Source organism: Eucyclogobius newberryi, unplaced genomic scaffold (assembly GCF_026437365.1).
Source record: "Eucyclogobius newberryi isolate DKJ021-1_F unplaced genomic scaffold, fEucNew1.0.hap1 SCAF_13, whole genome shotgun sequence".
In the NCBI taxonomy this organism is placed as follows: domain Eukaryota; kingdom Metazoa; phylum Chordata; class Actinopteri; order Gobiiformes; family Gobiidae; genus Eucyclogobius; species Eucyclogobius newberryi.
The window spans coordinates 21,659,158-21,684,306 of record NW_027315757.1 but is presented as its reverse complement, the minus strand read 5'-3'; the positions used below and the strand labels follow the sequence as shown (position 1 = coordinate 21,684,306).

Below are 25,149 nucleotides of genomic sequence, written 5' to 3'. Positions count from 1 at the left end.
ATCCATATATAAGACGCACAGGATTATAAGGCGCACTGTTGTTTTTTGAGAAAATGAAAGGCTTTTTGAGTGCACCTTATAGTGTGGAAGATACGATAATAATAATAACTACCCCTTGATTAGCCTTAATAAAACATGAAGAAAGACTTAATTCATGATGTGCAAAGAGTTTAATATAAATGATTCAGGGTTTTTCATGCTTTATTAAGGCTGTAAATAATCTAGTTTACTGTGACCAAAACTTGCACTATTCTGTAAATATAACGATGAATAGTTTTTCAAATGGACGTCTTACTTTAAAGTGACCAAAACAACTTAAATGTATTAAGTAAATCTGAGCAGGTTATTTCTCTACTTTTGCTTTCATATGTTCACGTTTACAGTTTAAATCAATGACTCAATGCGTCTTTCCCGTTCTCACCTGCGCTGCCTCCTGGTGGTTGGTCCCGATGGCGAGGAACGCCGCCGTGTCTCGCCCGGTGACGCCCGAGTGACGGCCGCGCCACAAAAAGAAGGCTGCGTTCTCTTTCGAACCGGAGTCCAGGCCGTTTGCTTTATCTGCGAATCAAACGGCGACAAAACGTTTCCGTAAGATGTGAAGTGGTGAGCGCTTTCACTCTTTCTTCTCAATTTGTTTTTACCGTATTTTCCGGACTATAAGTCACACTTATTTTTCATAGTTTTGGCCAGGGTGCGACTTATACTTATATACTTATACTCCGGAGCGACTTATATGTGATATTATTTGTTATTTTTACACTTGCAACCGCATTTCATACTCCAGTGCGACTTATATATGTTTTTTTCTTCTCTATTATGCATTTTTTGGCTGGTGCGACTTATAGTCCGTAAAATACGGTATAGATTTGGATTTTAATTCCAGTCTTAAAACTTTTCTTTAAACTTGTATTACTGAATGCGTTTGTGAAGACCAGAACAATTATAAGATTAAAAAGAGTTGATAAAAAGAAAAAGAAGAATTGGTGATATTTCTGCTCTTTTGCATTGAATTTCAGTTGAAACTTGAATCCGGACATTTACATATTTCAGCATATTTCTGACCGATTCCAAAAATATGACAGAAAAACAAGCTATATCCTGTACATTCTGTCCAGCCCTGACCGTGTGTGTCCCTCACCCGGGCAGTGCAGAGTGTATGTCCAGCGGATCACGTAGGACTCCCCCTCGTGCAGTTGTCCCGTGCTCTCCACAGGGACTTCGGTGTCGTCAAACTCCTGGACGAGCCACGTGTCCACAGCCAAAGTGCTCAGCTCCGTCTGCCGCCCCTCGTCCAGAGAGATGACCCCGTGACCTCTCCGGACGTCCACTCCGCTCAGAACACTGTGCACCGGGGCGTCTTCCTCTGGGGACGGTCCCGAGACCAGAGCCTTGGCATCGCACGGACTGAAAGTGTCTGGGGAGGGAGACTGTGGACGGGGACGAAGGGAGATGTAAGTCACTTCAGTCATGATACTGTCTGATAAATATACTTTATTACAGTGATGAGGCCCAGTTCTAAAGAGACACGTTCTTAGGGAAATTACATTAGGGGACTAAATCTAGTTTAAACAAAGAGCTACACAAGAACTAAGCCGTGGTCCTGCGATATTAACCAAATATTGTGGATTTGCAGTGATGCACGATGTACCACTTAAAAGCTCATCACAGAAAGCACCCAGTGGTTCTAAAAAAAATAACAGAAAAAGCAGTATAATTGACAACTGAATTACTATTACTTAAAGGTAAACAATGTAACTGTACAGTTTATTTGCTTAGAAATATGATATTTTTGCCTGGAATGTTCCACAATATCAACATTGTTCAGTTACAGATATATTTATTTATCGATACCTTTCTTAAAATGACCTAACTTGGTTTGATGGCGCCACCTGTTTGTGTCCATGGAGATAAGTCTAATGCCGTACTAACATCTCCATGGAGACAAGCGGCTGGTGGACCTTTAAACTAGCCATGCCGAGTGTAGGACAAATAACAATGACCAAATACTTCATATTCACGCACCAGAGTTTCAGTTGTTGGAATAACAACTGGTTCCGGGGCAGTTCTGGTTCCACTCCTCGTCCAGTCCAGGAACTTTTCTCGGAACAGAAACGTCTCGTTGTGTTGGGACATAACTCCGAACAGGGCCCAGTCGGGACGACCCTCGCCCGTCCTGAGCACACACGGGAACATGAATGAACGTGTCAGTGTCTAAATGCTTATTATTTAAAAAGATGCACTGACTGTTGCACAGTGGGGCAGCTCTGTGTGGGGTCCAGAGGGTTGACCTGACAGTTGCTGTAGTCGAATGGACCGGCCCACACCTGCTGAGCCAGCTGTAGAGCCACGCCCTGCCTGCTCTGGGACACGCCCTGCCCCTGCCACAGGTACACCTCACTGCCAAAGTCAAACACTAGAGCCTGAAAACACATCATAGATGGAAACTCTTCAATAATATTACAAACAATTCAATTTTGAGACTTATGAAAAGACTTTTGTACAATTCTTAGTCTAATTTTGAGCTATTTGTTTAGTTAATTTTTACACTGAGATATCCATTCCCTTTGACTCGTGACTAAAACTCAGCAGTGATCTGTAGATCCACGTGGCCGTACCTCACTGGAGTCCAGCAGCGACACAGAGGGCGCACAGGCCCAGGCCCCTTCATGAGGCACCAGTCTGTCCTCCACCAGGCGATACACACAGTTCGACTCAATCACTCCATGTTCAAACTGCTCGTCCTCCTCCAGGGCACTGGCTCCTGCAGAAGACACGACTGAAACGGTCAAATGCAGGAACAGTTTTCATCTTGTAACCTTAAAGCGTCTCTATGGTTCAGTGTCGCTGCCTGTGTGAAGTGTGCAGAGTATTTTCAAGACGTATTCATATCATTCTGTACTGTACTGTGATAAATGTATGAACCATTAAAGAACCTGCAGATATTACACAGAGCTGTTGTTTACAATTTATTTTTGACAAATGCGTCTCTATTGACATTTTGTGTGGTGTTACTGTGAAACATGGTGAAGAGTTTGATTGATGACAGATAATCCTAATCTCTTTCCAAATATGATTGATACGATCCTCTCTACAACTTTTTGACAAATGTTCAAACAAATTTACATTTCCAGATTTCAGATTGTACGTCCTCACCTTTGTACTGTGCACGTCCCCCGAGCAGGCTCCAGAAGTCTGCTCCCAGGTCGCTGTCGGAGGTCAGTCCCTCCTCCAGGTGCACGACCCGGGACGCCCCACAGCCCAAGTCCCTCTGGCTCTGAACCAGGAGGGCCAGCTCACCGGCCTGTCAGAGGTGGAGGGAATTTAGGACCAGAAGTGTGTTTAAGATGGAGAAGTCTTATTCAAAACAATTACTGTATTTTCCGGATTATAAATTGCACCTTTTTTCATAGTTTTTGCCGGGGTGCGACTTATACTTATATTTATACTTATATACTTATACTCCGGAGCAACTGATTTATATGTGATATTATTTGTTATTTTCACACTTCACTACCACATTTTATACTCCAGTGCGACTTACATAGGTTTTTTTTCTTCTCTATTATGCATTTTTTAGCTGGTGCAACTTATACTCCAGTGCGACTTATAGTCCGGAAAATACAGTAAATAAAACAACATTGTAAAATTGAAATTTCAGCCTGTAAATACTTTCAGTAAAGATGACACACTAAATGGACTGAATCTAACCTGTCTCACTTCATGAAACTAGTTATAATTCAATGATGATCCTGCTGTTTTCTTTAGTGAGATAAATTTAGCTCAGATTGGAGATTCTTGTTATTGTGTTATTCTGTGACAGTTACTTTATGTTTTTTCCTGAATAGAATATACTCTACTAAGTGTTAATTTAGGAGTATTATATGAGATGGTGTTACCTTGGCTTTCTCCTGCTCATTGGCGAACTCTCCACTCCACACGATGCAATGCTGCGGCGTCACCAGCAGGAAGCAGTCTCCACTATTCAGAGACCTCACGGAGGGCTCCACCAGTCTGACTTGGACATGCCGCCTTCCTGTCACCACATTATAACTATTTAATACCAAAAAAATAAAGCATTTTGAACAAAACAAGGGAATATGTTGTGACCTTTGATGAGAACGAGCATTAGGTCGTTATAGAGCACGCGGGACGCACTGGAGACATCGTCACCACGAGGGGCGTGTGCAGGACTCGAAGAGCAGTTCTTAGATTCTGCCACACAAAATATATAAATGACATATTCAGAAAATCATCATTTGACAAAAAGGAAAGCTGAAAGAGGTGAAAAACAATTACTTTTTGAGTGGAAAAGACTTAAATATTGTTTTATTTACTTAACAAGTGCAATCCCTCAATGGTCCACTAGAGTGTATATGATGTTGTTGTTGTTGTTGTTGTTGTTGTTGTGGTGCTGTGTTTTTTGTGTTATGTTCTTGTTTATATGTTACTTATCTACTGTGCATCATTTCTATAAAAGTAAATTAAACAACTGGCTTTGAAACGTTTTTATTTATTCATTTTATATCCATAGGTCCTTTTTTTTGACCTTTTTGTCCATTGGTCCTTTTTTTGTTCTGTTTTATTCAGTAATATAGTTGCTCCTCTTTATTTTGTTGCCATTATTTTGGGATGAAACCGATGGCGACCTTTGACCTTTGATTGCTGGGGAATGTGTGATGTTTATGACTCACTCTGTTGAGCCTGGAGCCTCTCCTCGGTCGCCTCCCCCATGAAGTCCGGCTGGAGGTCTTCTCTGGCGGCGAGGGCCCGGAGCGGGTTCCTGGAGCCCTGCGTGCGACGGGACGGTCGAACGGAGCGCCGGTGCTCTGCGACCGCTGAGGTAAGTCTGAGAAACACACAGGGACCTTTAGATTGAAAATAGTTAAAAGTGCATATGACAGGTTTTTACGATTTTCCAATTTTGACTTTATTGGGTGTTTATACCTGTCGAACATATACATTATAGTTTTACACCAAACAAGTAAGTATTTGTGGAGAAAATCTGTAAAAACTAGGGACACTCATTTAAGTTTATGCAAAATTTAGACAGAGAAACAACTTTTTTTGTTATCTCTAAACATGAATTCAACAAAATAAAGTCGCTCTCATATATTTTTAATCGTCCAAAAAAATTGACATTAGATGAGTTTTTGCCCAGTGTTTGCGGGGTAATTTCCTAGTGTGATGTCATCAATCACAAACAGGAAGTGAAATTATAAACCTAAAAAAATTGCTATTAGTTGATAACGTTGTTATGTATAAATTTTATACAATTTAAATTCTTAGCTGCAGTTCAACCAGTCATGGGCACTTTAATGTTTCACAGTTTTTTGGCTGCTCTTTTTCTGTTTTGTTTTGAACAGAATGATTCATTTTCATTTTACACAAGATGTAGTTGAGATTTTAAATTATAAATCAAAATCAGGAGGAGTCTTTTAGTTTTTTACTTTCCCCCACTCCTCCCTTTTCAACATGTAACTTGATGACAGACATTTATATTTTGTCTTATGTTTGCTTTGTTGTCATTGTTGTGTTGTTTTTTTCATTGAATATTCTGTCAGTAAAAGCATGTGGTTTGGAGTTCAGAATCAATTATATTATTTCGTGTTTTAAATGGTACTGATAAAAAGTCTTTTGTGTTGTTCAGAAAGTTTTAATCACAATTATGGGGGAAACGATGACGCATTTTTGTCAAATTAAAAGACTTGTGAATATTTTAGTGAAACCTGGAGAAGAGATCGGCTCAAACTGATATTGTAACTGCAGTAAATATATAGTGTTTTAGTTGTTCTTACATTTGACAGTTGATATTTATCTTTCTTAAGCAGCAGCACAAACGTCACAAAGGTCACAAAGGCTTTAAAATAAAAGTGCGCTCTCACATTGGCGTGTTGGTCTGACAGAAAATGTCCTGGGAGTCTGCGTCTGCTGCGTCTCTCGGAGGCGGGACGCAGGGGAGGGACGAGGGCTGGTCGCCGTGGAGACCTCCGTCAGACAGGCGCGGTTCGCAGGCAGGCGGCAGGTCCCTCGCCTCCTCGGGGACGACCTCGTCTCTGGGTAAACAGGCTTCAGACTCTGCAGCTAAAAATGAACGCGACCCGGAAGAGAAAACGGTTTAGAATAACAAGTTGTACTATTTTTTATGTACTGTCGTTTTTTAAAGTGAGTTTTGACCCGTAAGCTTTATTAAACACGACAACCAGCGGCGTGAGATGGTGGTGAAGAGCAGGAGAGACATTCAGTCACATCAGAATTGAGTCCAAATTGTACTTTTCAGACTTGCACTTGCGTTTGAAGTAACTGTACTCTTATTTGAGTCAAAGTTTTGGTCGATAAGTGACTTTAAAAGATTCACGCTGGTGTTACAAAATGAACATTCGTGTTTTTTGTATCAATTATTATATTATTATTATTTAATTATTCAAATTTGCCTGGCCTATCCTTTGAAAAATACCACATTTACTGCTTCATCCTTCAAATCATATTTATATCCAAACAGTTGCTCTTGCTCTTAACTGTGTCGCTTCTTCTTGGACCACTACTTCATACATCTACTTTAGTAATAATATGACTCATTTATTCTTCATTATTTGCAGCTTCTCTAATCTCCGCTTCTCGTCAGAGCCAGGAATCGATCTTACAAGGCTTTGGGGCCGGCACAAACATACAAAGAGCCGGAAGCGTAACTGACGAAGCGATCATTTGATTATTTTTGCATGCGCTCACCTCTGTAGTTCCCCTGCGCCTCCACAGGGGAGGCCGCCGCGCTCCTCCTCTGACCCTGTGCGTTTGTGACTTCGGCTTCCGCGGCGCCGGACTCCTCCTCCTCCTCGCTCCCCTAAACGACACATGCAACTCAAAACTCATCATCTTAAACCTCAATAATGCGACAAATGCATGAAATGTCGTTTTTCGGACAAATGGCTGTCGAGTGAAAAAAGTCAATATCCAACTTCCAGAACCATTTGAATTCACCGATTAATGACTTTTTCACTTTTAATCACTGTACAAAAGGTTATGAAGCAAATGTACCGTGTTTCTCCACAAAGACTGAGCAGAGTTTTGTGGCGACGCAACTTCTTGGGCCTCAAACGACTGGTTTGTCTGAGGATAAATAAATAAATAAATAAAAGAGTGACGTAATCATGAAAAGGCAAAGACGCACACTCTGACACACGGACGGTGCAGAAAATAAGGTATTCACTGTGCATTGAAACAAGAAATGTATATCTAAAATAGTCAGAATGCACAATTTCTTCCTCGTACTCTGAAATATTCGGAAAGTAATATATTCGACAAAAGATGTGTGGCTCAAAACATACAAAACAACTTATTTTAGATAGATTTACATTATTTAAAGTCGTTTTACAGTTTATAGATGAACATTGATTGTGTTATTTGCCCATCAATGCCAAATTATGCACCAATAAATACAATTTTGTGTTTCACAGGTTTCTTATGCCGCATGATGTTACATTTACACATTATATTGCAGTTTTGTACGCCATTATCATCGCAAAAGACAAATATCGACAGAAACAATACACCGATACGAGTCACTTTAAGATCCTCACAGTCAGACACGTTACAGAATCGTAAAATGATAAAACCGTGACGACCCGACGAGCCAAATCGGACTAATAAAAATCATACAATATACATTCGATGCGGAGTGAATACGGGAAGAAGCCAGAGTATTCAGTGGCGTAGCGGTTAGTGCAATGGAGCGAGTGAGTTTAGTGGAGGGGGAGAAATGGAACAAGCTCGTGATCCGTGGCTTTAGATACAAAGAGAACTCGGCACACAAGTCAACACACTCATAAACATAAATGTGCAAATCTCTCCACCGCACAACAATAACGCCCGGGGCCAAAAAAAGGCGTCGGCCGTGCAGTTTTACCTGGTTGAAACACATAACGTACTGAGGCCTACTGCTAGAAAACACAGAGGCAAAGACGGGGCCCTGGGAGAGAGAGAGAGTTTAGAGGCGGGGCGAGAGGACGGCTGTGCTGAAGCATGATGGGATATTGTATGATTCGAGAGGAGGCCGTGCAGGTCACAAGTCGTCACGGCTGGACTTACCCAGGACTGAGGGGTTTCACTGGTGCGGGAGGGCGCGGTGTCAGAGTCGTCCTACAGGGGGCGGCAGAGCGGAGAGTAACGGTTAGAGGGGGCGGCTCTAACACGTGCGATTACAGGGAAATAAAAAGGGAAATTTAATTGTTTTTCCACATTGCAAACAAACAACATCGGGAGCATTAGTGTTTGAGAGAAGACTGGAATTTGAACTGCTAAACTAATATAAGAATATGTTTGTAAATTAAGACATTAAGATAGTTCTTACTACTACTTCCTACTGGTTTAAAAGCAGCAATACGGTCGCTATTCAATGTTCTGACCTCTCCTAAAGCACAATGGAAGGGGAAAATGGCTTTGTGTCCATATAAACCTAAGACAATTCTCTGAACATAAGGTATTCAGGAACAAGAATACGTAAATGTCAAATAGAATGTGATAACTCTAAGGGGACAGTAAGTACTCATATACTGAGGACACATCACGCCAGACTTCACACACTTTTGGGTTTATTGCAAAGTTTTACTCTTTTTGACAGAATAATTGGCTTGAGAACCAAAACCCAAAATGCAAACAACCTTTAGATAGTGTCAAATGTGACTGGAAATGAACAGAAATGTGATGAAATATTGACTTCTCATCTCAGCACAGAGGAATATTTCAAGTGCACTATGTAACCTGCTTGTCGTCATAGAGATGTCATTGCTCTGCCCGGAATGTTTTACATGTTACTAAATGGGACATGCAGTATTATTACTCAAAGTTATATTTCGCTTGAGTCACGTTTGGTTAATCCTGTGTTGTCCTGACAACTGAAGCTCGAGGGCTCACAAAATTCCTGCTTTTAAAATAAAATGAAGACTCTAATTTCCAGAGTTTCTAAGTCTACAAGTTCTACTAAGAGTTCTAATATGTCACGTAGACACTTCAAACATAAAAACATGTCAATTAAAATCCACAGCTCGTTAGGGTGAAATGAAGAGGCGGAGCTATCAGTGCAAAAGATTTGAACAGGAAATCAATGAAGCAATTTATATTATTTAGCCATTTTAGATCAATATTGCGATTGACAATGAACAGAATGTAAGAAGGCAATTTACTAATGTCGTAGTTCAGTACCAAATACCCAAAAGTATAATGTGTCTCCTTTAAATTCATCTTTCTCTCCCTGTGATCCATTTGTATGTTTAATTATTCTTTTATGTTGATGTTAAATGTCCATCCAAACTCCACACAGTCCGTTACACCACATATAATCCAGTGTATAAAGTCATAATTGAAATACACGGCTCACATGTGTTGTCAGGTCATGAAAGGGTCAGATTTTTACTGCCCGAATGATCTGGTTTGTTTACATTCCTCCGCTCGTATCCACGCACATAAACACTGAGCGGCCCTGGTAACATAAGGCCGATCTGAAGACATTTAGCACATACCAAAAGTAGAGTGCAGTCGCTAAGGGACGCACTATCTGGTTTCACCGGAGCAACCCATGTCCCGATGCAGCCACAGGCATCTTCTCACCCGGGCAAGAGCAGCGCGAACCCCGCGACCTCTGAACTTCAACAACACCCTCGATTTATTGGAGCTGAATTTGTACAACTTGCTGTTTTTTTAATACAAACGGGCAAAGATGAGACGAGAGCGACTCTGACGGTCACGGCTGCTTTGCAAGTTTGTACATTTCCCATTCATTTTTCCCATAGGCTTTTCAAAAATGTCAAATATTACGATTTTAAAGACACAACGGAGGCTAACTAGCTATGTGTGTTACTCATGTCCATCACAAGGTTGTTTCAGTTAAAAAAAAGACACATTTTGGTGAAATGTTTGGCGGTTCATAAAGTTTCAGAAACAGATTTGATATAAAATGATAGGTTTTACCGTCTTTAGTAAACCACAGAACTGATTGACAACAATAAAGCTTTCAAAACCTTTATTTATGTATTTGATTTTGTTCAATGGGATAAAAGTATGGCAATTGTACTTCCAGAACTAAGTGGTGAGTGGTCACTGTTGAGCTCCATATTACCTCTCTATTGACCTCTGCTCTTTAGCCTCTTTTAACCTTTAAAATTCAGCCGAAAAACGCTCTAAAACTACAGAACGACAAATATCATGAGGGACGTGTGAACTGAATATTCTAATACACTGTAAATCCTTTCATATTTGACATTCTTTTCATTTCTGAACCAGATCGAGTTCAGGTGACAATAAACCCAAACTTCTGCCAAATCGAAATGCCCGGACACAAAAAAGAAAAATCAAAAAAAGGAGAAGAAAGCGCTACGCTCTGAATCTGACCTTAGCTCTCCTGCCATTAGCGATCTGCTTCCGTAAAGTGTTTCCATCGTGATGCGGGACTTGTCCTGTCGTTGTTTCTCGATCCCTTGCGCCGCCGTCGTGCCCATTCCTTCAGAAAATACACAATGAGCAGAATTAGGTCAAAGGCAAGCTGAGTCGGTCCTGATTGTCGCTGTTCACCCACTGGACAGGAGAGGCGCCGCATTGTTCGGGCTCGGGTCTCGTTGGCGCGCAGGCGATGGTCTCCCTCCGGCCCCGCCCTCGCTGTCTCCAAGGAGCCCTGGCCGGAGATGCCCCGTCCGCGCTCGCCCCCTGCTGCTGCTGCGGTGGCGACGCCGCGTCCCGTCTCTCCGCCGTCCCCGAGGTCGAGGCGTCGCCGCCGTTTCGCTCAGGTGTGACGGGCTTGTCGTCGCGGTCGCAGTAGTCGCCCGTCCCGGACCAGTCGGAGCTTCCGCGGCGGCTTTTCTTCAGGATGCTCCTCAACGCCGGCTCGGAGTCGGTGCACGGCAGACGGGGCGCTTGGGCGTAAAGGTTCTCGGCGCTCGGGTCCAGTTTGGGCTGCGAGAGGCGGACCTCGCTGGGTTTGAGGTTGACGGACGAGGCCTGCTGTCGGTCCGATAGATGAGGGGCCAGAGAGAAAGCCGGGAGCTGAACGGGGCCTTTCTGGAGCTAAGAAAGGACAATGTTCAAAAGGTTAAAACATTTTAGCTTGTATTTTTTTGTATTCAAAGCGTAATTTAATCTATTTTCAGGGAATTTCTCATCTCTGGCACAACCTTTTTTATTTTACAGCCGTTGTTTATTCATGTATATTATAGATCACTTCTTTTCACACTTGCCTCTATGAACCAGGTGCAAGATCTTGTAATAACCAGCTACTAGACTGGACATAACTTTTGAACCAAAGATTTTCCGGTTAATGGGTGAATACTTAACCCACTGCACCACTGGTAATGTTTTTCCTGAATTGTGATCAAATCAAAATCATGGTCAAGGCGTTAGGAAGCCTTAAATGTTTGTTTTTGCCTTATTGCCCACACCTTTACGTCATACAGTAACAGTATACATGATTTTGAAATTAAATGGGCCTGAATGCAGATATTAAAGGAGACATATCATGTATTTTTTTGAGGTATTTAGAATTGAACTATATAATAAGTAGATCATAATTGTACGTTTTGTTCATTTTAAACAGCAATATCGATCTGAAACAGCTTAGAAATAGAAATGCAGTGGATTGTTATTTATATGAAAAGTTGCCTCGTTTTTTCCCTAAATAATCGCAATTCAGCGCAGGGATGTGGGCGGGAATAAGGGGAAGGTGGAAACGGGAATTTTCTGAGCACTCGAGCCTCAGTTCCAGGACAATAGAGGATTACATAAACATGCAGGGATCAATCAGCTAATGAGGAAATGAAAACGTTCCAGGATACCGTACGTCCCCTTTAAAACTCTGCTGCGACTTTGACATTAAGAGTCACGTAAACGCTGCGTCCGAGCGTCTCACCAGGCCGACCTCCTCCACGGTGATGGGCTGCGTGCGGTACCGGGCCCCCTTCTGCCGGCGTCTGTCCGGGGCGGACTCGACCGGGCCGCCCGCCATCCTCTCGGGCAGAGACAGCTTGTTGAAGAGGGCCAGTTTCTCGCTCATGCTCATTTTGCAGCTCTCGTCCTCCACCGGCTCTGGCTCTGCGGGCTCTGGTTCTCCTGCTGCTGCTGCTGCTGCTGCTGCTGCTGCTGCTGCTGCTGGGGCTGGTTTAGGAGAACTAAAAACGCAGGCATCGTTTTAGTATCGTGCAGTTTATCTTACCAATTATACAAGGCTACAAATCTGACATTTTACATACATTTTACAGTATAATGTAAGTAGAGTGCTGCAATTTTCTTTTCTAATTTTTAATGTGCTCAAACGCTGCGATGGAAAGCCCCAGAACGTCATTATTTGTTCATATTTCTATGATAAGGAAATTATACTATGATGCTGCTGTTATATGGTGCTTTGAGAAATATTGAAACAGTAGTATCATATTTATTCATTTAATTGCACTTTGATTTATGGTAAGAGATCAAATAAACAAGTTATGCCGTTTTTTGTTGAGTTTTTCTGAACATTGGAAGAACCCTTTTTTGGACATTTCCATAAACCTAGATGCAGGGAAGGAAAGTAACTCAATACAAATATTTTGTTTCTTATGTTACTGTACTTGAGTAGTTTTTTAAACATGTGCTTGTACTTTTAATCGCGTAAAGTTCAAGTCATGTATTGTATTTAGTTACATTTAAAGTGCCTATGAAAAGTGTTTCCAATTTTCAAATTTTGACTCTATCATTTATACGTAAACTACCAAATAGTTTCATGCCAATCGAATAGGTATTTGTGGAGAAAAGTTGAAAAATCTGTAGAAAATTACAGGAAGTGACATAACACCTGGGACATTCTTTCCAGACAAAGTTTACAATTATAAATACACAAATTACACAAAAGAAACTACTTTTTTGACATTCTAAAAATGAATTCAACAAAATAAAGGTGCTATCATTTATTTTCATTTGAAACAATATAGAATGATTGTGACATTAGATGACTTTTTGCCCGGTGTTGGCTGGGTACTTTCCTACTGTGATGTCATCGATTACAAACAGGAAGTGAAATTATAAACCTAAAAAATTAGCTATTTTGGGGCACTTCTATTTTTTTTTGGGCTGAATTTTACTTTTAACTTAACCCAACTACATTTTAGTTAAATTAGTCACCGAACCTGTCATAGGCACTTTAAAAGCTGAAAAAACATAGAAGTTACTGATCAATCGTCTCGCTGCTGTTTCTGCTCCTTCAAATACTGAAAAACTCAAATACGAACGACGACGAACTCAGTTTTACACGTTTTTAAAAGGCGTAATGTAAAATGCTTCTAAAATTGTGTTTTAAAAGTGAGTTTGTGTTTTTCCTTTAACTTGAGTACAATTTTGGCTACAGTAGATGGCACATTTTTAGCCATGTAACTGTAGTACTTTCACTTGAGTACACATTCCAGTTCTCGCACCTTACGGCCCCCATCTCCTCGCAGGTGATGGGCTGCGTCATGAACCGGTGGTCGTTGTTCCTCCGGGCTCTTCGCTCGTGGCTCACACTCCCGGAGCGAGGCTTGAGGAAGGAGGTCGCCGGGCCGCACTTCTCCAGCTCCTGCAGAGTCCACCACAACAACAACAACAACAACAACAACCGTTTAGCGTGTGCAAAGAGGCGGACAGCGGACCACAAAATGGCAGTGGCACTCTGCTAAGGGTGTGCGTAAAGGTGAGGCGGGGCCGCGGAGGTGAGTCAGCTGGAGGGTGGATAACGCCGGGACATGGATAGCACAGCAGCGCGACGGGCCGCAGTGTAACCAGATCCGCCCCGGCTTCAGTTACGGCCCGTGCCCCGCGGACTACAGGCTAATTATAACACGCCCGCTACGCTCGCTAACGGCAAATACAGCGTCTGACCAATTTTCACCTGCCAATTTAAGATACAAACTCGCGAGGTGGGAAAAAATAAGTCAAAATGCAGCATAACACGGGAGCAAAGTAAAAAACACAATTACTAGACTGAAATATCTGCACGTATTTGAGGTAGAATTGCAAATACTTGAACTATACCTATTACAAAAGGGAAGCTAAAAGTAACATCCAATAGCACGAGCCGTAATTGTCCACACACCATAAAAACGGCTGTTATTTTTAACAATACAGTCAAAGGCTATTAAATGTACTGTAAATGTAGCCACTCTTTTAATACATTTGGAGAGCATCAAAATAACCTCCCGGCACCTGTTCATCCATTTTCAACATGATCTGGAGCAGTAGAGCAACAACTCCCTGTGTACTGAGGTTTGCGGCTCTAGTAGTATCTATAAACTACAGTATAATGGGAATAAACGTTTGGATTCAGCCTTTTAGCCTTTTTTAATGTATTTTTTTCCTCCGTTTTTGAAATATACATATAGAGAAAAGAGGGGAAAAATAAATAATAATAATTCAAGTAATAAATAATAATAAAGGCACACTATAATAAAACATAAATCAAATTATGGAATAAAAAGTCCTCTATTTAGTCCCATTTTGTCCAAATTTTAACAAATATGTCCATGGATTTAGTAATTTTATAGGATTTTCCACAATATGATAAACTTAAACTTCTTAAATGTGTCTTTATCGCTCCAAAATACTTTCAAAAACACGCATTCCTTCTATGACTGTGATTCCCGTCTTCATGCAGATAATATAAGTTGAATGTTATACTGTGGAATACTCCTGGCAAAGCAATAACTTCTTAACTAAAGTTACATTGTGCTCCTTTAATTGTTATAAGCAAGTAAAAAGTCCCACAAGTGTTCATCTTTTTCATGATTCCTTTGTCGGTAGATGTCTTTTTGCAATTATTTTATTTTATTATTCATCCTAATTTTGCTCTCTGGTTCTCTCCTGTGTGTTATGTATTTTATATTTTAATATCTAAATAATTATAATTATAAATATATATATATTACATATATATAATATATATATATATATATATATATATATATATATATATATATATATATATATTGTTTTTTTTCCCACAAGCAGTGATTCTATAATCTAAATCTATCAACAAAGATTATAACATAAACCCATTAGAATTTTTAAATGAGAATATTGTTTATGTAATTCCAAATCATTTAAATTGTGGATCAATAACGTTTATGGCTGCGTTCAAACGCCATTAAAATGAAGACTGAACTAGGACTAAACCCTAAACATGGACAAGACCGGGGCTAAAGCAGGACAAAAACAGGACTAAAACAGCACCAAATCCACCTGGGCTCGAACTGGAACCAAACGAGTGGAAACATCCTTAATACAGCAATCCACAGATCTAACGCTAAACAAGTGAAGGATATCACCACGTATCAAACCACAATTGGCTTTCAACTGCAAGTGATGTTGAGGATGGGGGAGACAAGGGGAGGACAAGGGGGGGGGGGACAAGGGCGGGGACAAGGGGGGGGGACAAGGGCGGGGACAAGGGGGGGACAAGGGCGGGGACAAGGGGGGGACAAGGGCGGGGACAAGGGGGGGAACAAAGGGCCAGAGGGGCGCAAACGCTTGAATCATTTTTAGGCACAAGCATTCGGACAGTAATAAAGATCCCGTGTCAGTTCAGGGACTCACCTTGAACAGAGACATCTTGGCCGCGACGCTCATTTTGGCTCTGTCGTCCGTTTTGACATCACCTGCGGGAACAACGGCAAACTATTACACGCTACATTAGCATTAGCCATGTTAGTTAAAGGGCCAGACGTCCAGAGCAGCATTGACTTCTTTGTAACAATAGAAAACAAACACACACGAATCATAAAATAACCATTAAGATAAATAAAATGGTGAAAAATGTTGCTGCTTGACACTTTAAAAGCAGATAAAAGTACAGTATTAAACGCTTGTATATGTTTTAAGTATAAATATTTCAAATCAAATATTGCACATAAACTATATGAATTTCTCTTTTGCCCCTTTTACTTTCGATAAGTTTGTGCTAAAGATGCACAGAAAGTTTGTAAATTCATAATCATTTTCATGAGTAGATGTTGAAACATAACAATAAATAGTTTGATGATTTTGAACCATTTTCAAATACAAGACATTGAAAAATAAATCCTCTAAACCTAAATAAAGCAATAAATCAAACAAGACAAATTCACCTTTGGAGTCGTCTTCTTCCACTTCCTCCATGACGCTGTGAAAACACAAAAGTACAGCATTGGTTCGCCGGATAAATACTAGAAGTAAACAGCGGGATGATACTGTTGTGTCCTCGACCTGCGGCGCCCGGCATGCAAACACGGCCACGCCCTTGTTTGAGTATGAGTACAAAGCACAACTACGACAAAGAGGGCAGCGATCTTAATTTACTAAACGTGCTAAACTAAATGAAAACTGCAGGTTAGAGGTTTAATTCACGCTCGGACTCACTTTGTACCGTATTTAAGTCCTCACATGGAGGTGGGTAATATAATGAAACATACATAATATCGGGAATGTTTGTTTTCAAGCTAAATTTGAATATCAAGTATTTTGTTAAGTTAAAAAAAAGCTACAAAAAGAGCTGATTTAATAAGGTTAGATTCTATGGTCAGACATTTCACATTTGTCTGACAATTAAACATCAACTCAAGCGTTTTTTTACACACGTTTTGACACATTTCTGTTGGATTGACATAATATAATCTGAAAATCGTCACAAAACACATTATATTTTGCAACTTTAGTGAAAATTTTAATATCAAGTATATCGTTTAGTTAAAAAAAAAAAAAAAAAAATTTTAAAAGCTACAAAAAGAGTTTTTAGACACGTTTTGACACATTTCTGTTGGATTGACATATCATCTGAACATTTTTACAAAACACATTACATTTTGCAACAATGATGAATTTCTTCTTCTTTTTTTAAAGCTACAAAAAGCGCCAATTTAATAATAAAAATGGGAAAAGTTCTGCGGTAAACTTTCAGCTAAAGGTACATGGTGATATTTCTACTTTTTTTAGATTTATTTTACAGACATTTCACATTTCTCTGACAATTAAACTGACACGTTTGACATAGTATCATCTGAAAATCGTCACAAAACACATCACAATTTGCGGCTTTAGTGAAAAAAACACACAAATGACATGTCTTCTGCTTCAAAGTGCTGTTAGTCACCGCAAAGGACGCCACACGACACACGACACACGACACACGACACACGCCACAGCACGCGCTACACGCCACTGCACGCGCCGTACCCACTGCTCTGCTCCCGCTCGCCGGCCGTGATCGGTTGCGTCCTGAATCGGTCGCTGGTTTTCCGGGAGGCGGCGGCCGACCCGGCGGGCAGGTACCGCCGCGTGCGCTTGCGGGCCCCGTCCGAGCCCGGCGCCACCGCCAGGTCCAGAGAGGCAGAGGCGGAGGTGGCGGCGGCGGCATCGGGGCAACTGCTGCGTGGGAACAACGGGGGGGAACACACGCTGTGAGGAACGATGTGACGGGGCAGTTTGTGTACGGCGCCCACCACGCAGCCTGGCACGCTCGAGAAACACGCAAAATATCACCCTAATCACATATTAAAATGGGATTAAATTTGACTATGAAACTGCTGTCAAGGGGTGAAGTTGTTGACAAGCAAAACTATCATTTCTATTGACTTTTTAAAGACATTATCAGCTAATCCATCCATCCATTTTCTACCGCTTGTTACCTTTCGGGGTCGCGGCTGACTGGAGCCTATCCCAGTGACTTCGGGCCTTAGGCGGGGTACATCCTGGACAGTGGCCAACTTGTCGCAGCATTATCAGCTAAATAAAAGTTTAAATGTGGTGAGTGAAGGCTTCTAGATGCAGAATGTTTACGAATAACGTGTAATCTTGATTTACTGTTTTTTTACATTTTGATCTATTAATGGTGATGTCGGTGTTGTAAAAGGTCTTTTTGTATGTGTTTTGAAGTTTGCATAGTCCAGAAAACGATAGAAAAAATACGACAATGATTGTGCTGCATGCCGCTCCTCGCTCTTAACACTCCTTCCACGCTGCTAAGCCAACTGGCCCACAAATCTTTAAAAAAGAGAAATACTGTAACCGCATCAAGGATTAAATCTGAGACAGTAGAACAGGACGTATTCTAACTGTTTCCTTATTATTTAAACTTAACGCTCCAAGAATCACAGGCTTCAGTAGACTAGTTCAATAGGTAAAGAGTTGAAAAACTAGAATAATCAGACACCTCAATAATTAGAAGAGATTTTTGGTGCGTTGATCGTCAAAAACCCACAACAGGTTTCTATTAATTTGATTGATTTTAGGAATAACTGATGTATTTGGAATGCAAAACACACAATTTTTTAACAAAACTCTTTCAAACTTTGACATTTCCTCTTTCATTACTGTCTACATTCTCCGTCTTCTTTTTTATGTCTTGAACTGTTTTGTGATTTTAATGCTTTTTTCCCCTGTTTTTAATTTCCTTGTGTACGAATTATGCGCTTCAAATAAACTTGCCTTGCCTTACATTAGTTTGTGCTTTTAAAATAAACTTGCCTTGCCTTACATTAGTTTGTGCTGTTCAGATAAACTTTCCTTTCCTTACATTAGTTTGTGCTCTTCAAATAAACTTGCCTTCCCTTACATTAGTTTGTGCTTTTAAAATAAACTTGCCTTGCCTTACATTAGTTTGTGCTGTTCAGATAAACTTGCCTTTCCTTACATTAGTTTGTGCTCTTCAGATAAACTTGCCTTCCCTTACATTAGTGTGTGCTCTTCAGATAAACTTGCCTTGCCTTACATTGGTTTGTGCTCTTCAGATAAACCTGCCTTGCCTTACATTAGTTTGTGCTTTTAAAATAAACTTGCCTTGCCTTACATTAGTTTGTGCTGTTCAGATAAACTTGCCTTTCCTTACATTAGTTTGTGCTCTTCAGATAAACTTGCCTTCCCTTACATTAGTGTGTGCTCTTCAGATAAACTTGCCTTGCCTTACATTAGTTTGTGCTCTACAGATAAACTTGCCTTGCCTTACATTCGTTTGTGCTCTACAAATAAACTTGCCTTGCCTTACATTAGTGTGTGCTCTTCAGATAAACTTGCCTTGCCTTACATTAGTTTGTGCTTTTCAAATAAACTTGCCTGGTCTTACATTAGTTTGTGCTCTTTAGCATACATTTCCTTGTCAAAACATACACAGCAAGTTATCATTTTATAATCTGATAACTCCAGAAATTGGATAATGAAAAGGTTTTTGGTCTAGAATGAATCAAACAAAGGATTTCCATGTTGATTGTTCATAGTCTCGTCGTTAATCGTGAATAAAAAAGCTAACATTTTACCGGCTACATAAGTGACATCTTGGCTCAGCACGATTTAACTCAAAGGTGCCAGTCTGAGTTGGGGCCAAATGCAATGCCAGTGCAAACAGAGGCGTGGCGTACGTGTGGTCAGTCTGCTGCAGGAGGGCACTTCTCAGCCGGCCCACTGACACTCGAGTGTGGAGCTGTGGGCCGTCAGCGAGGCCCTCCTCCTCGGCACCGCCCTGGGGTCCGGGCCTGGAGGGGCAGGCGAAGTGGCCAAGAGAGGAATCACACAGAAATGCAACGCTCATCTTAACGTCATCTTAATAAAAGGTTAGTGTCCATTTTAAACTCAATGTGACATTATGAGACGACACTAAAAAGTAAATATTGTGATTATACTGAAGATTTAACAAAAACATTTGGCCTATTTTTGACACTTTTGGTGAAGTTTATCATTCTGCTTCGTGGTTGACATGACTTGAGCAGCAGATGTGCGGTTACCTAGCAACCAAACTGTAAACAAGGGCCAAAATCCATATAAATGGCACAATAGTTATGAATTGATAAATAATAATAGCTGATGACACCTTTATTTTGTGAGATTATTGTTTTGAGTTTGGAGTGAAGAGACTATTGTTTAGAATTCAGCTCTACTTCCTGTAATTTTTTACTTATTAGATAAATATTTACCCAACAAACATAGTAATAACTAAAAAACATGAGTAATGTATTTAGTAAATGTATTTTAAATTGTGTATCTGTTTTATCTAAAGTTTTTGACAGTGTGTAATGTGTTTTTGGGATGTGAACAAACAAAAGTATACTGTGGAACTTTTCTGATGGAGAGTACGTCACCATGGAGACGCTATTGCTTTTCCTGCAAAGGTTCAACATTAAGTGCATCCATGTCGAGTGTTTCTATGAATCAAACATGTATTCTGACTGTGAGCGGATGGAACTGGGCTTTACAGATCTGGCATGTGTTGTGGTCTGGTGGAGTGACTTGCTGGTCTCCATGGAGATACAGAGCTTTAAAGCCATACTGTGGAGCATTCTAAGCAAAACAATAACATCTCTATGAAGCAGGTGGCGTACCCTCCTCCAGGAAAGTTAATGGTTTCTATACTGGACATAAACTGGAGGTAATATTGGTCTATTCACACTTGTAAGTGAAAAAACAACTTTTATTAGTTCTGTCGGCACCGGTATAAAGTTAAATGTAACTTTAGCCACCGCCCACAAAACAACAAGTCAACAACGTTAAAAGCAGCTCTTCCTTACGTAACATCACATTTCCATAAGTGGAAAGGGGATATTTTGAAGCCGCTAAAGCTGGTGCAGTGTTTACAACCTTCTGTCGATTTAGAGCAGTTTGAATAGAACAAAGAGCACGACTGGACTATAAGAGAGCAGCACATGAAGACAACTGACACACACACACACACAGTCTGAAGATCATGAAGACAACTGACACACACACACACACACACACACACAGTCTGAAGATCATGAAGACAACTGACACACACACACACACACAGTCTGAAGATCATGAAGACAACTGACACACACACACACACAGTCTGAAGATCATGAAGACAACTGACACACACACACACACACACACAGTCTGAAGATCATGAAGACAACTGACACACACACACACACAGTCTGAAGATCATGAAGACAACTGACACACACACACACACAGTCTGAAGATCATGAAGACAACTGACACACACACACACACACACACAGTCTGAAGATCATGAAGACAACTGACACACACACACACACACACACAGTCTGAAGATCATGAAGACAACTGACACACACACACACACACACACACACACACACAGTCTGAAGATCATGAAGACAACTGACACACACACACACACACACACACACACACACAGTCTGAAGATCATGAAGACAACTGACACACACACACACACACAAACACACACACACACTGTCTGAAGCTCCTTGAATGAAGATAAGAATGAAACACAGTATAAATGTTGTTTCATATAAATGTATAAAACATGTTTGCAACTTAAATATTAAATACACTACGTAACTTTATTGCAACCTGGGTACGCAAATGTCCCTGGAGATATAACAGTTTTGTCTGGCATGTTCCAAATTACGGCATTAAATGTATTGATTGATATGGAGACTATGGCGACCGCACAATTGGCACCACCAGGCCAACTTACAAGTTAGATCTGTGGTGAGACGAGCCAGCTCAAAGTTAGAACGTCCTTTTAAATAAAAACACTTGAATACGTTCCAAAAAATCCAACCTAAACGTATTGTTCAAGCTGAATATGAGTTACTACTACAGAGTATGTTATAATGACTTATTGATGACGTTGTAATGTTATGGTAACCCGGGTAACTGACCGTCTGTGGTGGCTGAGCTCATCCGCCTCGAGCCCGTTGGACACGGCTCTCGTCCGGCTGTGAAGTCGCTCGCCGATCGCGGGGGCACTTTCTGAATTCACCATGCCCCTGCGGCCCTCCTGCCCCTCTCTGCCCTCTCTGCCCTCTCTGCCCTCTCTGCCCTCTCTGCCCTCTCTGCCCTCTCTGCCCTCTCTGCCCTCTCTGCCCTCTCTGCCCTCTCTGCCCTCTCTGCCCTCGCTCTTGGTCCACTTCAGGGGCAGCTCCTCCACCACGCCGTAGCGCTCGGCCAGCTCCCGCCGGCGCTCGGCCTTGTAGCGGGCGATGCGCTCTGCTCGTGGCTCCAGAACTGGGTTCTCCATGTAGCTTAGTGAGATTTGGGTGGGCTTATCCAACTTCTAAAATTGTTCCACAGCATTTAGAGAAAGGGCAATGATGAGTATCCACAATTAGAAGGGGGATATCCCACTTTGGAGCCCATAGGAGCAAAGGATGTTCAGCTCATTTGTAGAGTTTTGTAGAGTGTAGAGAGGATTGTTCTGGAAAAGAAAGAGAAATGAGTGTGACATAGATTAATAAACAAGATGCATTAGTCTGAAGCAGTCACACATGTTTGATCCCAGTTTAATTCTGATGTAGACTTGATTTGGTCCATGTTTTAGTCCTGGTTTAGCTCTGCTAATGCGGCGTACGTGCCAGTGTGAACGCACCCTTTTCCAGACAGTCAAGGTCCCCAACAACTCGATGCATTGTTCATTCCTCAGTCAAACACAGCGGCAATAAAAGATTTCTGGATTTATAATAAATAACTGCAACTTTCTGACTTTCTGAGAACATCATTTTCTTTGCCTTTAGGCCGCAGTTATTTTATTACTTGGTTTATGGATTTTTAAATGAAATATATTGAACAGGTGGGCGAAATATAAATATAAATTCATTCCGGGTTTGCCCAAAACGCACCACGGGACGCGGCGCGCAGGTGAGTGTAACAGTAGATTTAGAGTGTTTTGCATCGGTAGAACTGACGCTTCTAAGTGTGCAGCCTTAGTGACAGAAATGTGGTAAACGGGTTTAAAATGTGTATTTGCGACATAAGGAGTTAGCGCTGCGTGTAGCATACAGGGAAGCGGCTCCAGCAGGATTTGGATGAAAAATTGCTTCATGCGCTCTTATCTTTTGACTTAATACCGCTTTTTATATTTCTTTTAAAGCTATTTTGCGTTGTCGGCGGTACTTTATAAGAAAAAATATATAAAAATGTATTTTATTTAATATTGTAGAAATCAATAATCTAAGTGCGGCGGATCCGTAAACCAAGTAATAAAATAACTGTGGCCTTACCTTATCACACCTTATTGACGCAAGTATTTTTAATCATTTTGAATTGTGCTTCTTTGTTATTATATTGTAATGTGTGCGCTACAGTCTCCAACTCTTCTTCTTTTTAACTTATATAGGTTGTTTTATCATTGTTCATCGTTTTATGTTGCACCAAATCACCAAAGCAAATTCCTACGTTTGTGAATTGGCAATAAACCTTTTTCTGATTCCGAAGTGTTTTTCCCAAATTGCGACCTTCACACGTTCATCCCGACAAGATAACGTGCCTTTGCTGGAGGACACGACAAGAGAAGGACAAACCCAGCGGCTGAACCTCGAGCGAAGGCGCAAACTCTCGGGATCGGGGCGCGCGCATCTCCTCAAACACAAAATAAGTCACGTATAATAGAGACTCTTGCGCGTGGCACGGTGTAAGCTGACCGCTGCTACTCTCCTCTTGCACTGACACTGAACACCAGGCAAACCCGAGGGCCCCGTGGCACCGGCCCCGACCTGCAGGACAAACTAACATGCTACTTGATTTATTTCATTGTGATTTAATCTAAGTTTTGCACTGGTTTAATGCTGGTTTAGCGCTGGATTTAACAATGTACAAACAAGTGCTACATGCTATATGACATGATATGCATTATTATTTATGTGATTTAATACTAGTTTTGCACTGGTTTAATGCTGGTTTAGTGCTGGATTTTGAAGTTTAGTCCTCGTTTAACATTGTACAAACAAGTACTACATGCTATATGATTGATCCTGCATTATTATTCATAGTTATGCAATTTGATATTGGTTTTGCACTGGTTTAAAGCTGGTTTAGTGTTAGATTGTCAGCTTGTTAAAAAAAAAAAAACATTTAATTTGTCACTGATACTTTAAAAGCCAAATATTATAAGCAAAATTTAAAGTTTAAGCGTCACAAAACTTCTAAAATATATACCGTAAATGCACACTCAAACAAACACATTCTAAAATAACACTTTATGCTATGTAAGGTGCAAAAAAAAAACTGGTGGATTTTAAGTTAACATACTTGAAATGTAGAGGTACTTTCAATGAACATAAGGTTTTTATTTACATAGAAAAAGACATAATACTGTTTTTTGTGTCAAAATGTACCGTATTTTCCGCAGTACAAGGCGCACTGTATTTTTTTGAGAAAATTAAAGGCTTTTTTTTTAAGAGGCTTTTTTTTAAGACCTGTTTTAGACCCAGTTCAGACCAGTTTTAGACCCGGTTCAGACCTGTTTTATACCCGGTTCAGACCTGTTTTAGACCCAGTTCAGACCTGTTTTAGACCCAGTTCAGACCTGTTTTAGACCCAGTTCAGACCAGTTTTAGACCCGGTTCAGACCTGTTTTAGACCCAGTTCAGACCAGTTTTAGACCCAGTTCAGACCTGTTTTAGACCCGGTTCAGACCTGTTTTAGACCCGGTTCAGACCTGTTTTAGACCCAGTTCAGACCTGTTTTAGACATGGTTCAGACCTGTTTTAGACCCGGTTTAGACCTGTTTTAGACCCGGTTCAGACCTGTTTTAGACCCGGTTCAGACCTGTTTTAGACCCGGTTCAGACCTGTTTTAGACCCAGTTCAGACCAGTTTTAGACCCAGTTCAGACCTGTTTTAGACCCGGTTCAGACCTGTTTTAGACCCAGTTCAGACCTGTTTTAGACCCGGTTCAGACCTGTTTTAGACCCGGTTCAGACCTGTTTTAGACCCGGTTCAGACCTGTTTTAGACCCGGTTTAGACCTGTTTTAGACCCGGTTCAGACCTGTTTTAGACCCGGTTCAGACCTGTTTTAGACCCGGTTTAGACCTGTTTTAGACCCGGTTCAGACCTGTTTTAGACCCGGTTCAGACCTGTTTTTGACCCGGTTTAGACCTGTTTTAGACCTGTTCAGACCTGTTTTAGACCCGGTTTAGACCTGTTTTAGACCCGGTTTAGACCTGTTTTACACCCGGTTTAGACCTGTTTTAGACCCGGTTCAGACCAGTTTTATAACCGGTTCAGACCTGTTTTATAACCGGTTCAGACCTGTTTTATAACCGGTTCAGACCTGTCTTAGACCCGGTTCAGACCTGTCTTAGACCCGGTTCAGACCAGTTTTATAACCGGTTCAGACCTGTCTTAGACCCGGTTCAGACCTGTCTTAGACCCGGTTCAGACCAGTTTTATACC

The 25,149-nt window shown here is 41.1% G+C and overlaps 1 protein-coding gene across 5 annotated transcripts in view; it reads right to left on the bottom strand.

Annotated features, from left to right (window-relative positions):
* svilc (supervillin c) overlaps positions 1–25,149 on the bottom strand; it is a 40,204-nt gene that overhangs the window by 7,485 nt on the left and 7,570 nt on the right. For 2 of the 5 annotated variants that reach the window (XM_072442928.1, XM_072442929.1), the window contains exons 2-24: positions 21,639–22,174; positions 19,368–19,481; positions 17,191–17,382; positions 16,107–16,141; positions 15,577–15,638; positions 13,425–13,564; positions 11,888–12,146; positions 10,565–11,049; positions 10,381–10,489; positions 8,083–8,133; positions 7,901–7,963; positions 7,033–7,104; positions 6,727–6,838; positions 5,883–6,081; positions 4,692–4,846; positions 4,108–4,212; positions 3,897–4,033; positions 3,154–3,301; positions 2,616–2,761; positions 2,245–2,420; positions 2,023–2,173; positions 1,139–1,427; positions 422–558 (exon numbers count right to left, since the gene is read on the bottom strand). In XM_072442928.1, coding sequence (XP_072299029.1) covers positions 422–558; positions 1,139–1,427; positions 2,023–2,173; positions 2,245–2,420; positions 2,616–2,761; positions 3,154–3,301; positions 3,897–4,033; positions 4,108–4,212; positions 4,692–4,846; positions 5,883–6,081; positions 6,727–6,838; positions 7,033–7,104; positions 7,901–7,963; positions 8,083–8,133; positions 10,381–10,489; positions 10,565–11,049; positions 11,888–12,146; positions 13,425–13,564; positions 15,577–15,638; positions 16,107–16,141; positions 17,191–17,382; positions 19,368–19,481; positions 21,639–21,997 — 3,696 coding nt within the window. In that variant the 5' untranslated portion in view covers positions 21,998–22,174. The remainder of the gene's footprint in view (positions 1–421; positions 559–1,138; positions 1,428–2,022; positions 2,174–2,244; positions 2,421–2,615; positions 2,762–3,153; positions 3,302–3,896; positions 4,034–4,107; positions 4,213–4,691; positions 4,847–5,882; positions 6,082–6,726; positions 6,839–7,032; positions 7,105–7,900; positions 7,964–8,082; positions 8,134–10,380; positions 10,490–10,564; positions 11,050–11,887; positions 12,147–13,424; positions 13,565–15,576; positions 15,639–16,106; positions 16,142–17,190; positions 17,383–19,367; positions 19,482–21,638; positions 22,175–25,149) is intronic. The other 3 variants (XM_072442930.1, XM_072442931.1, XM_072442932.1) reach the window with 3 other exon arrangements.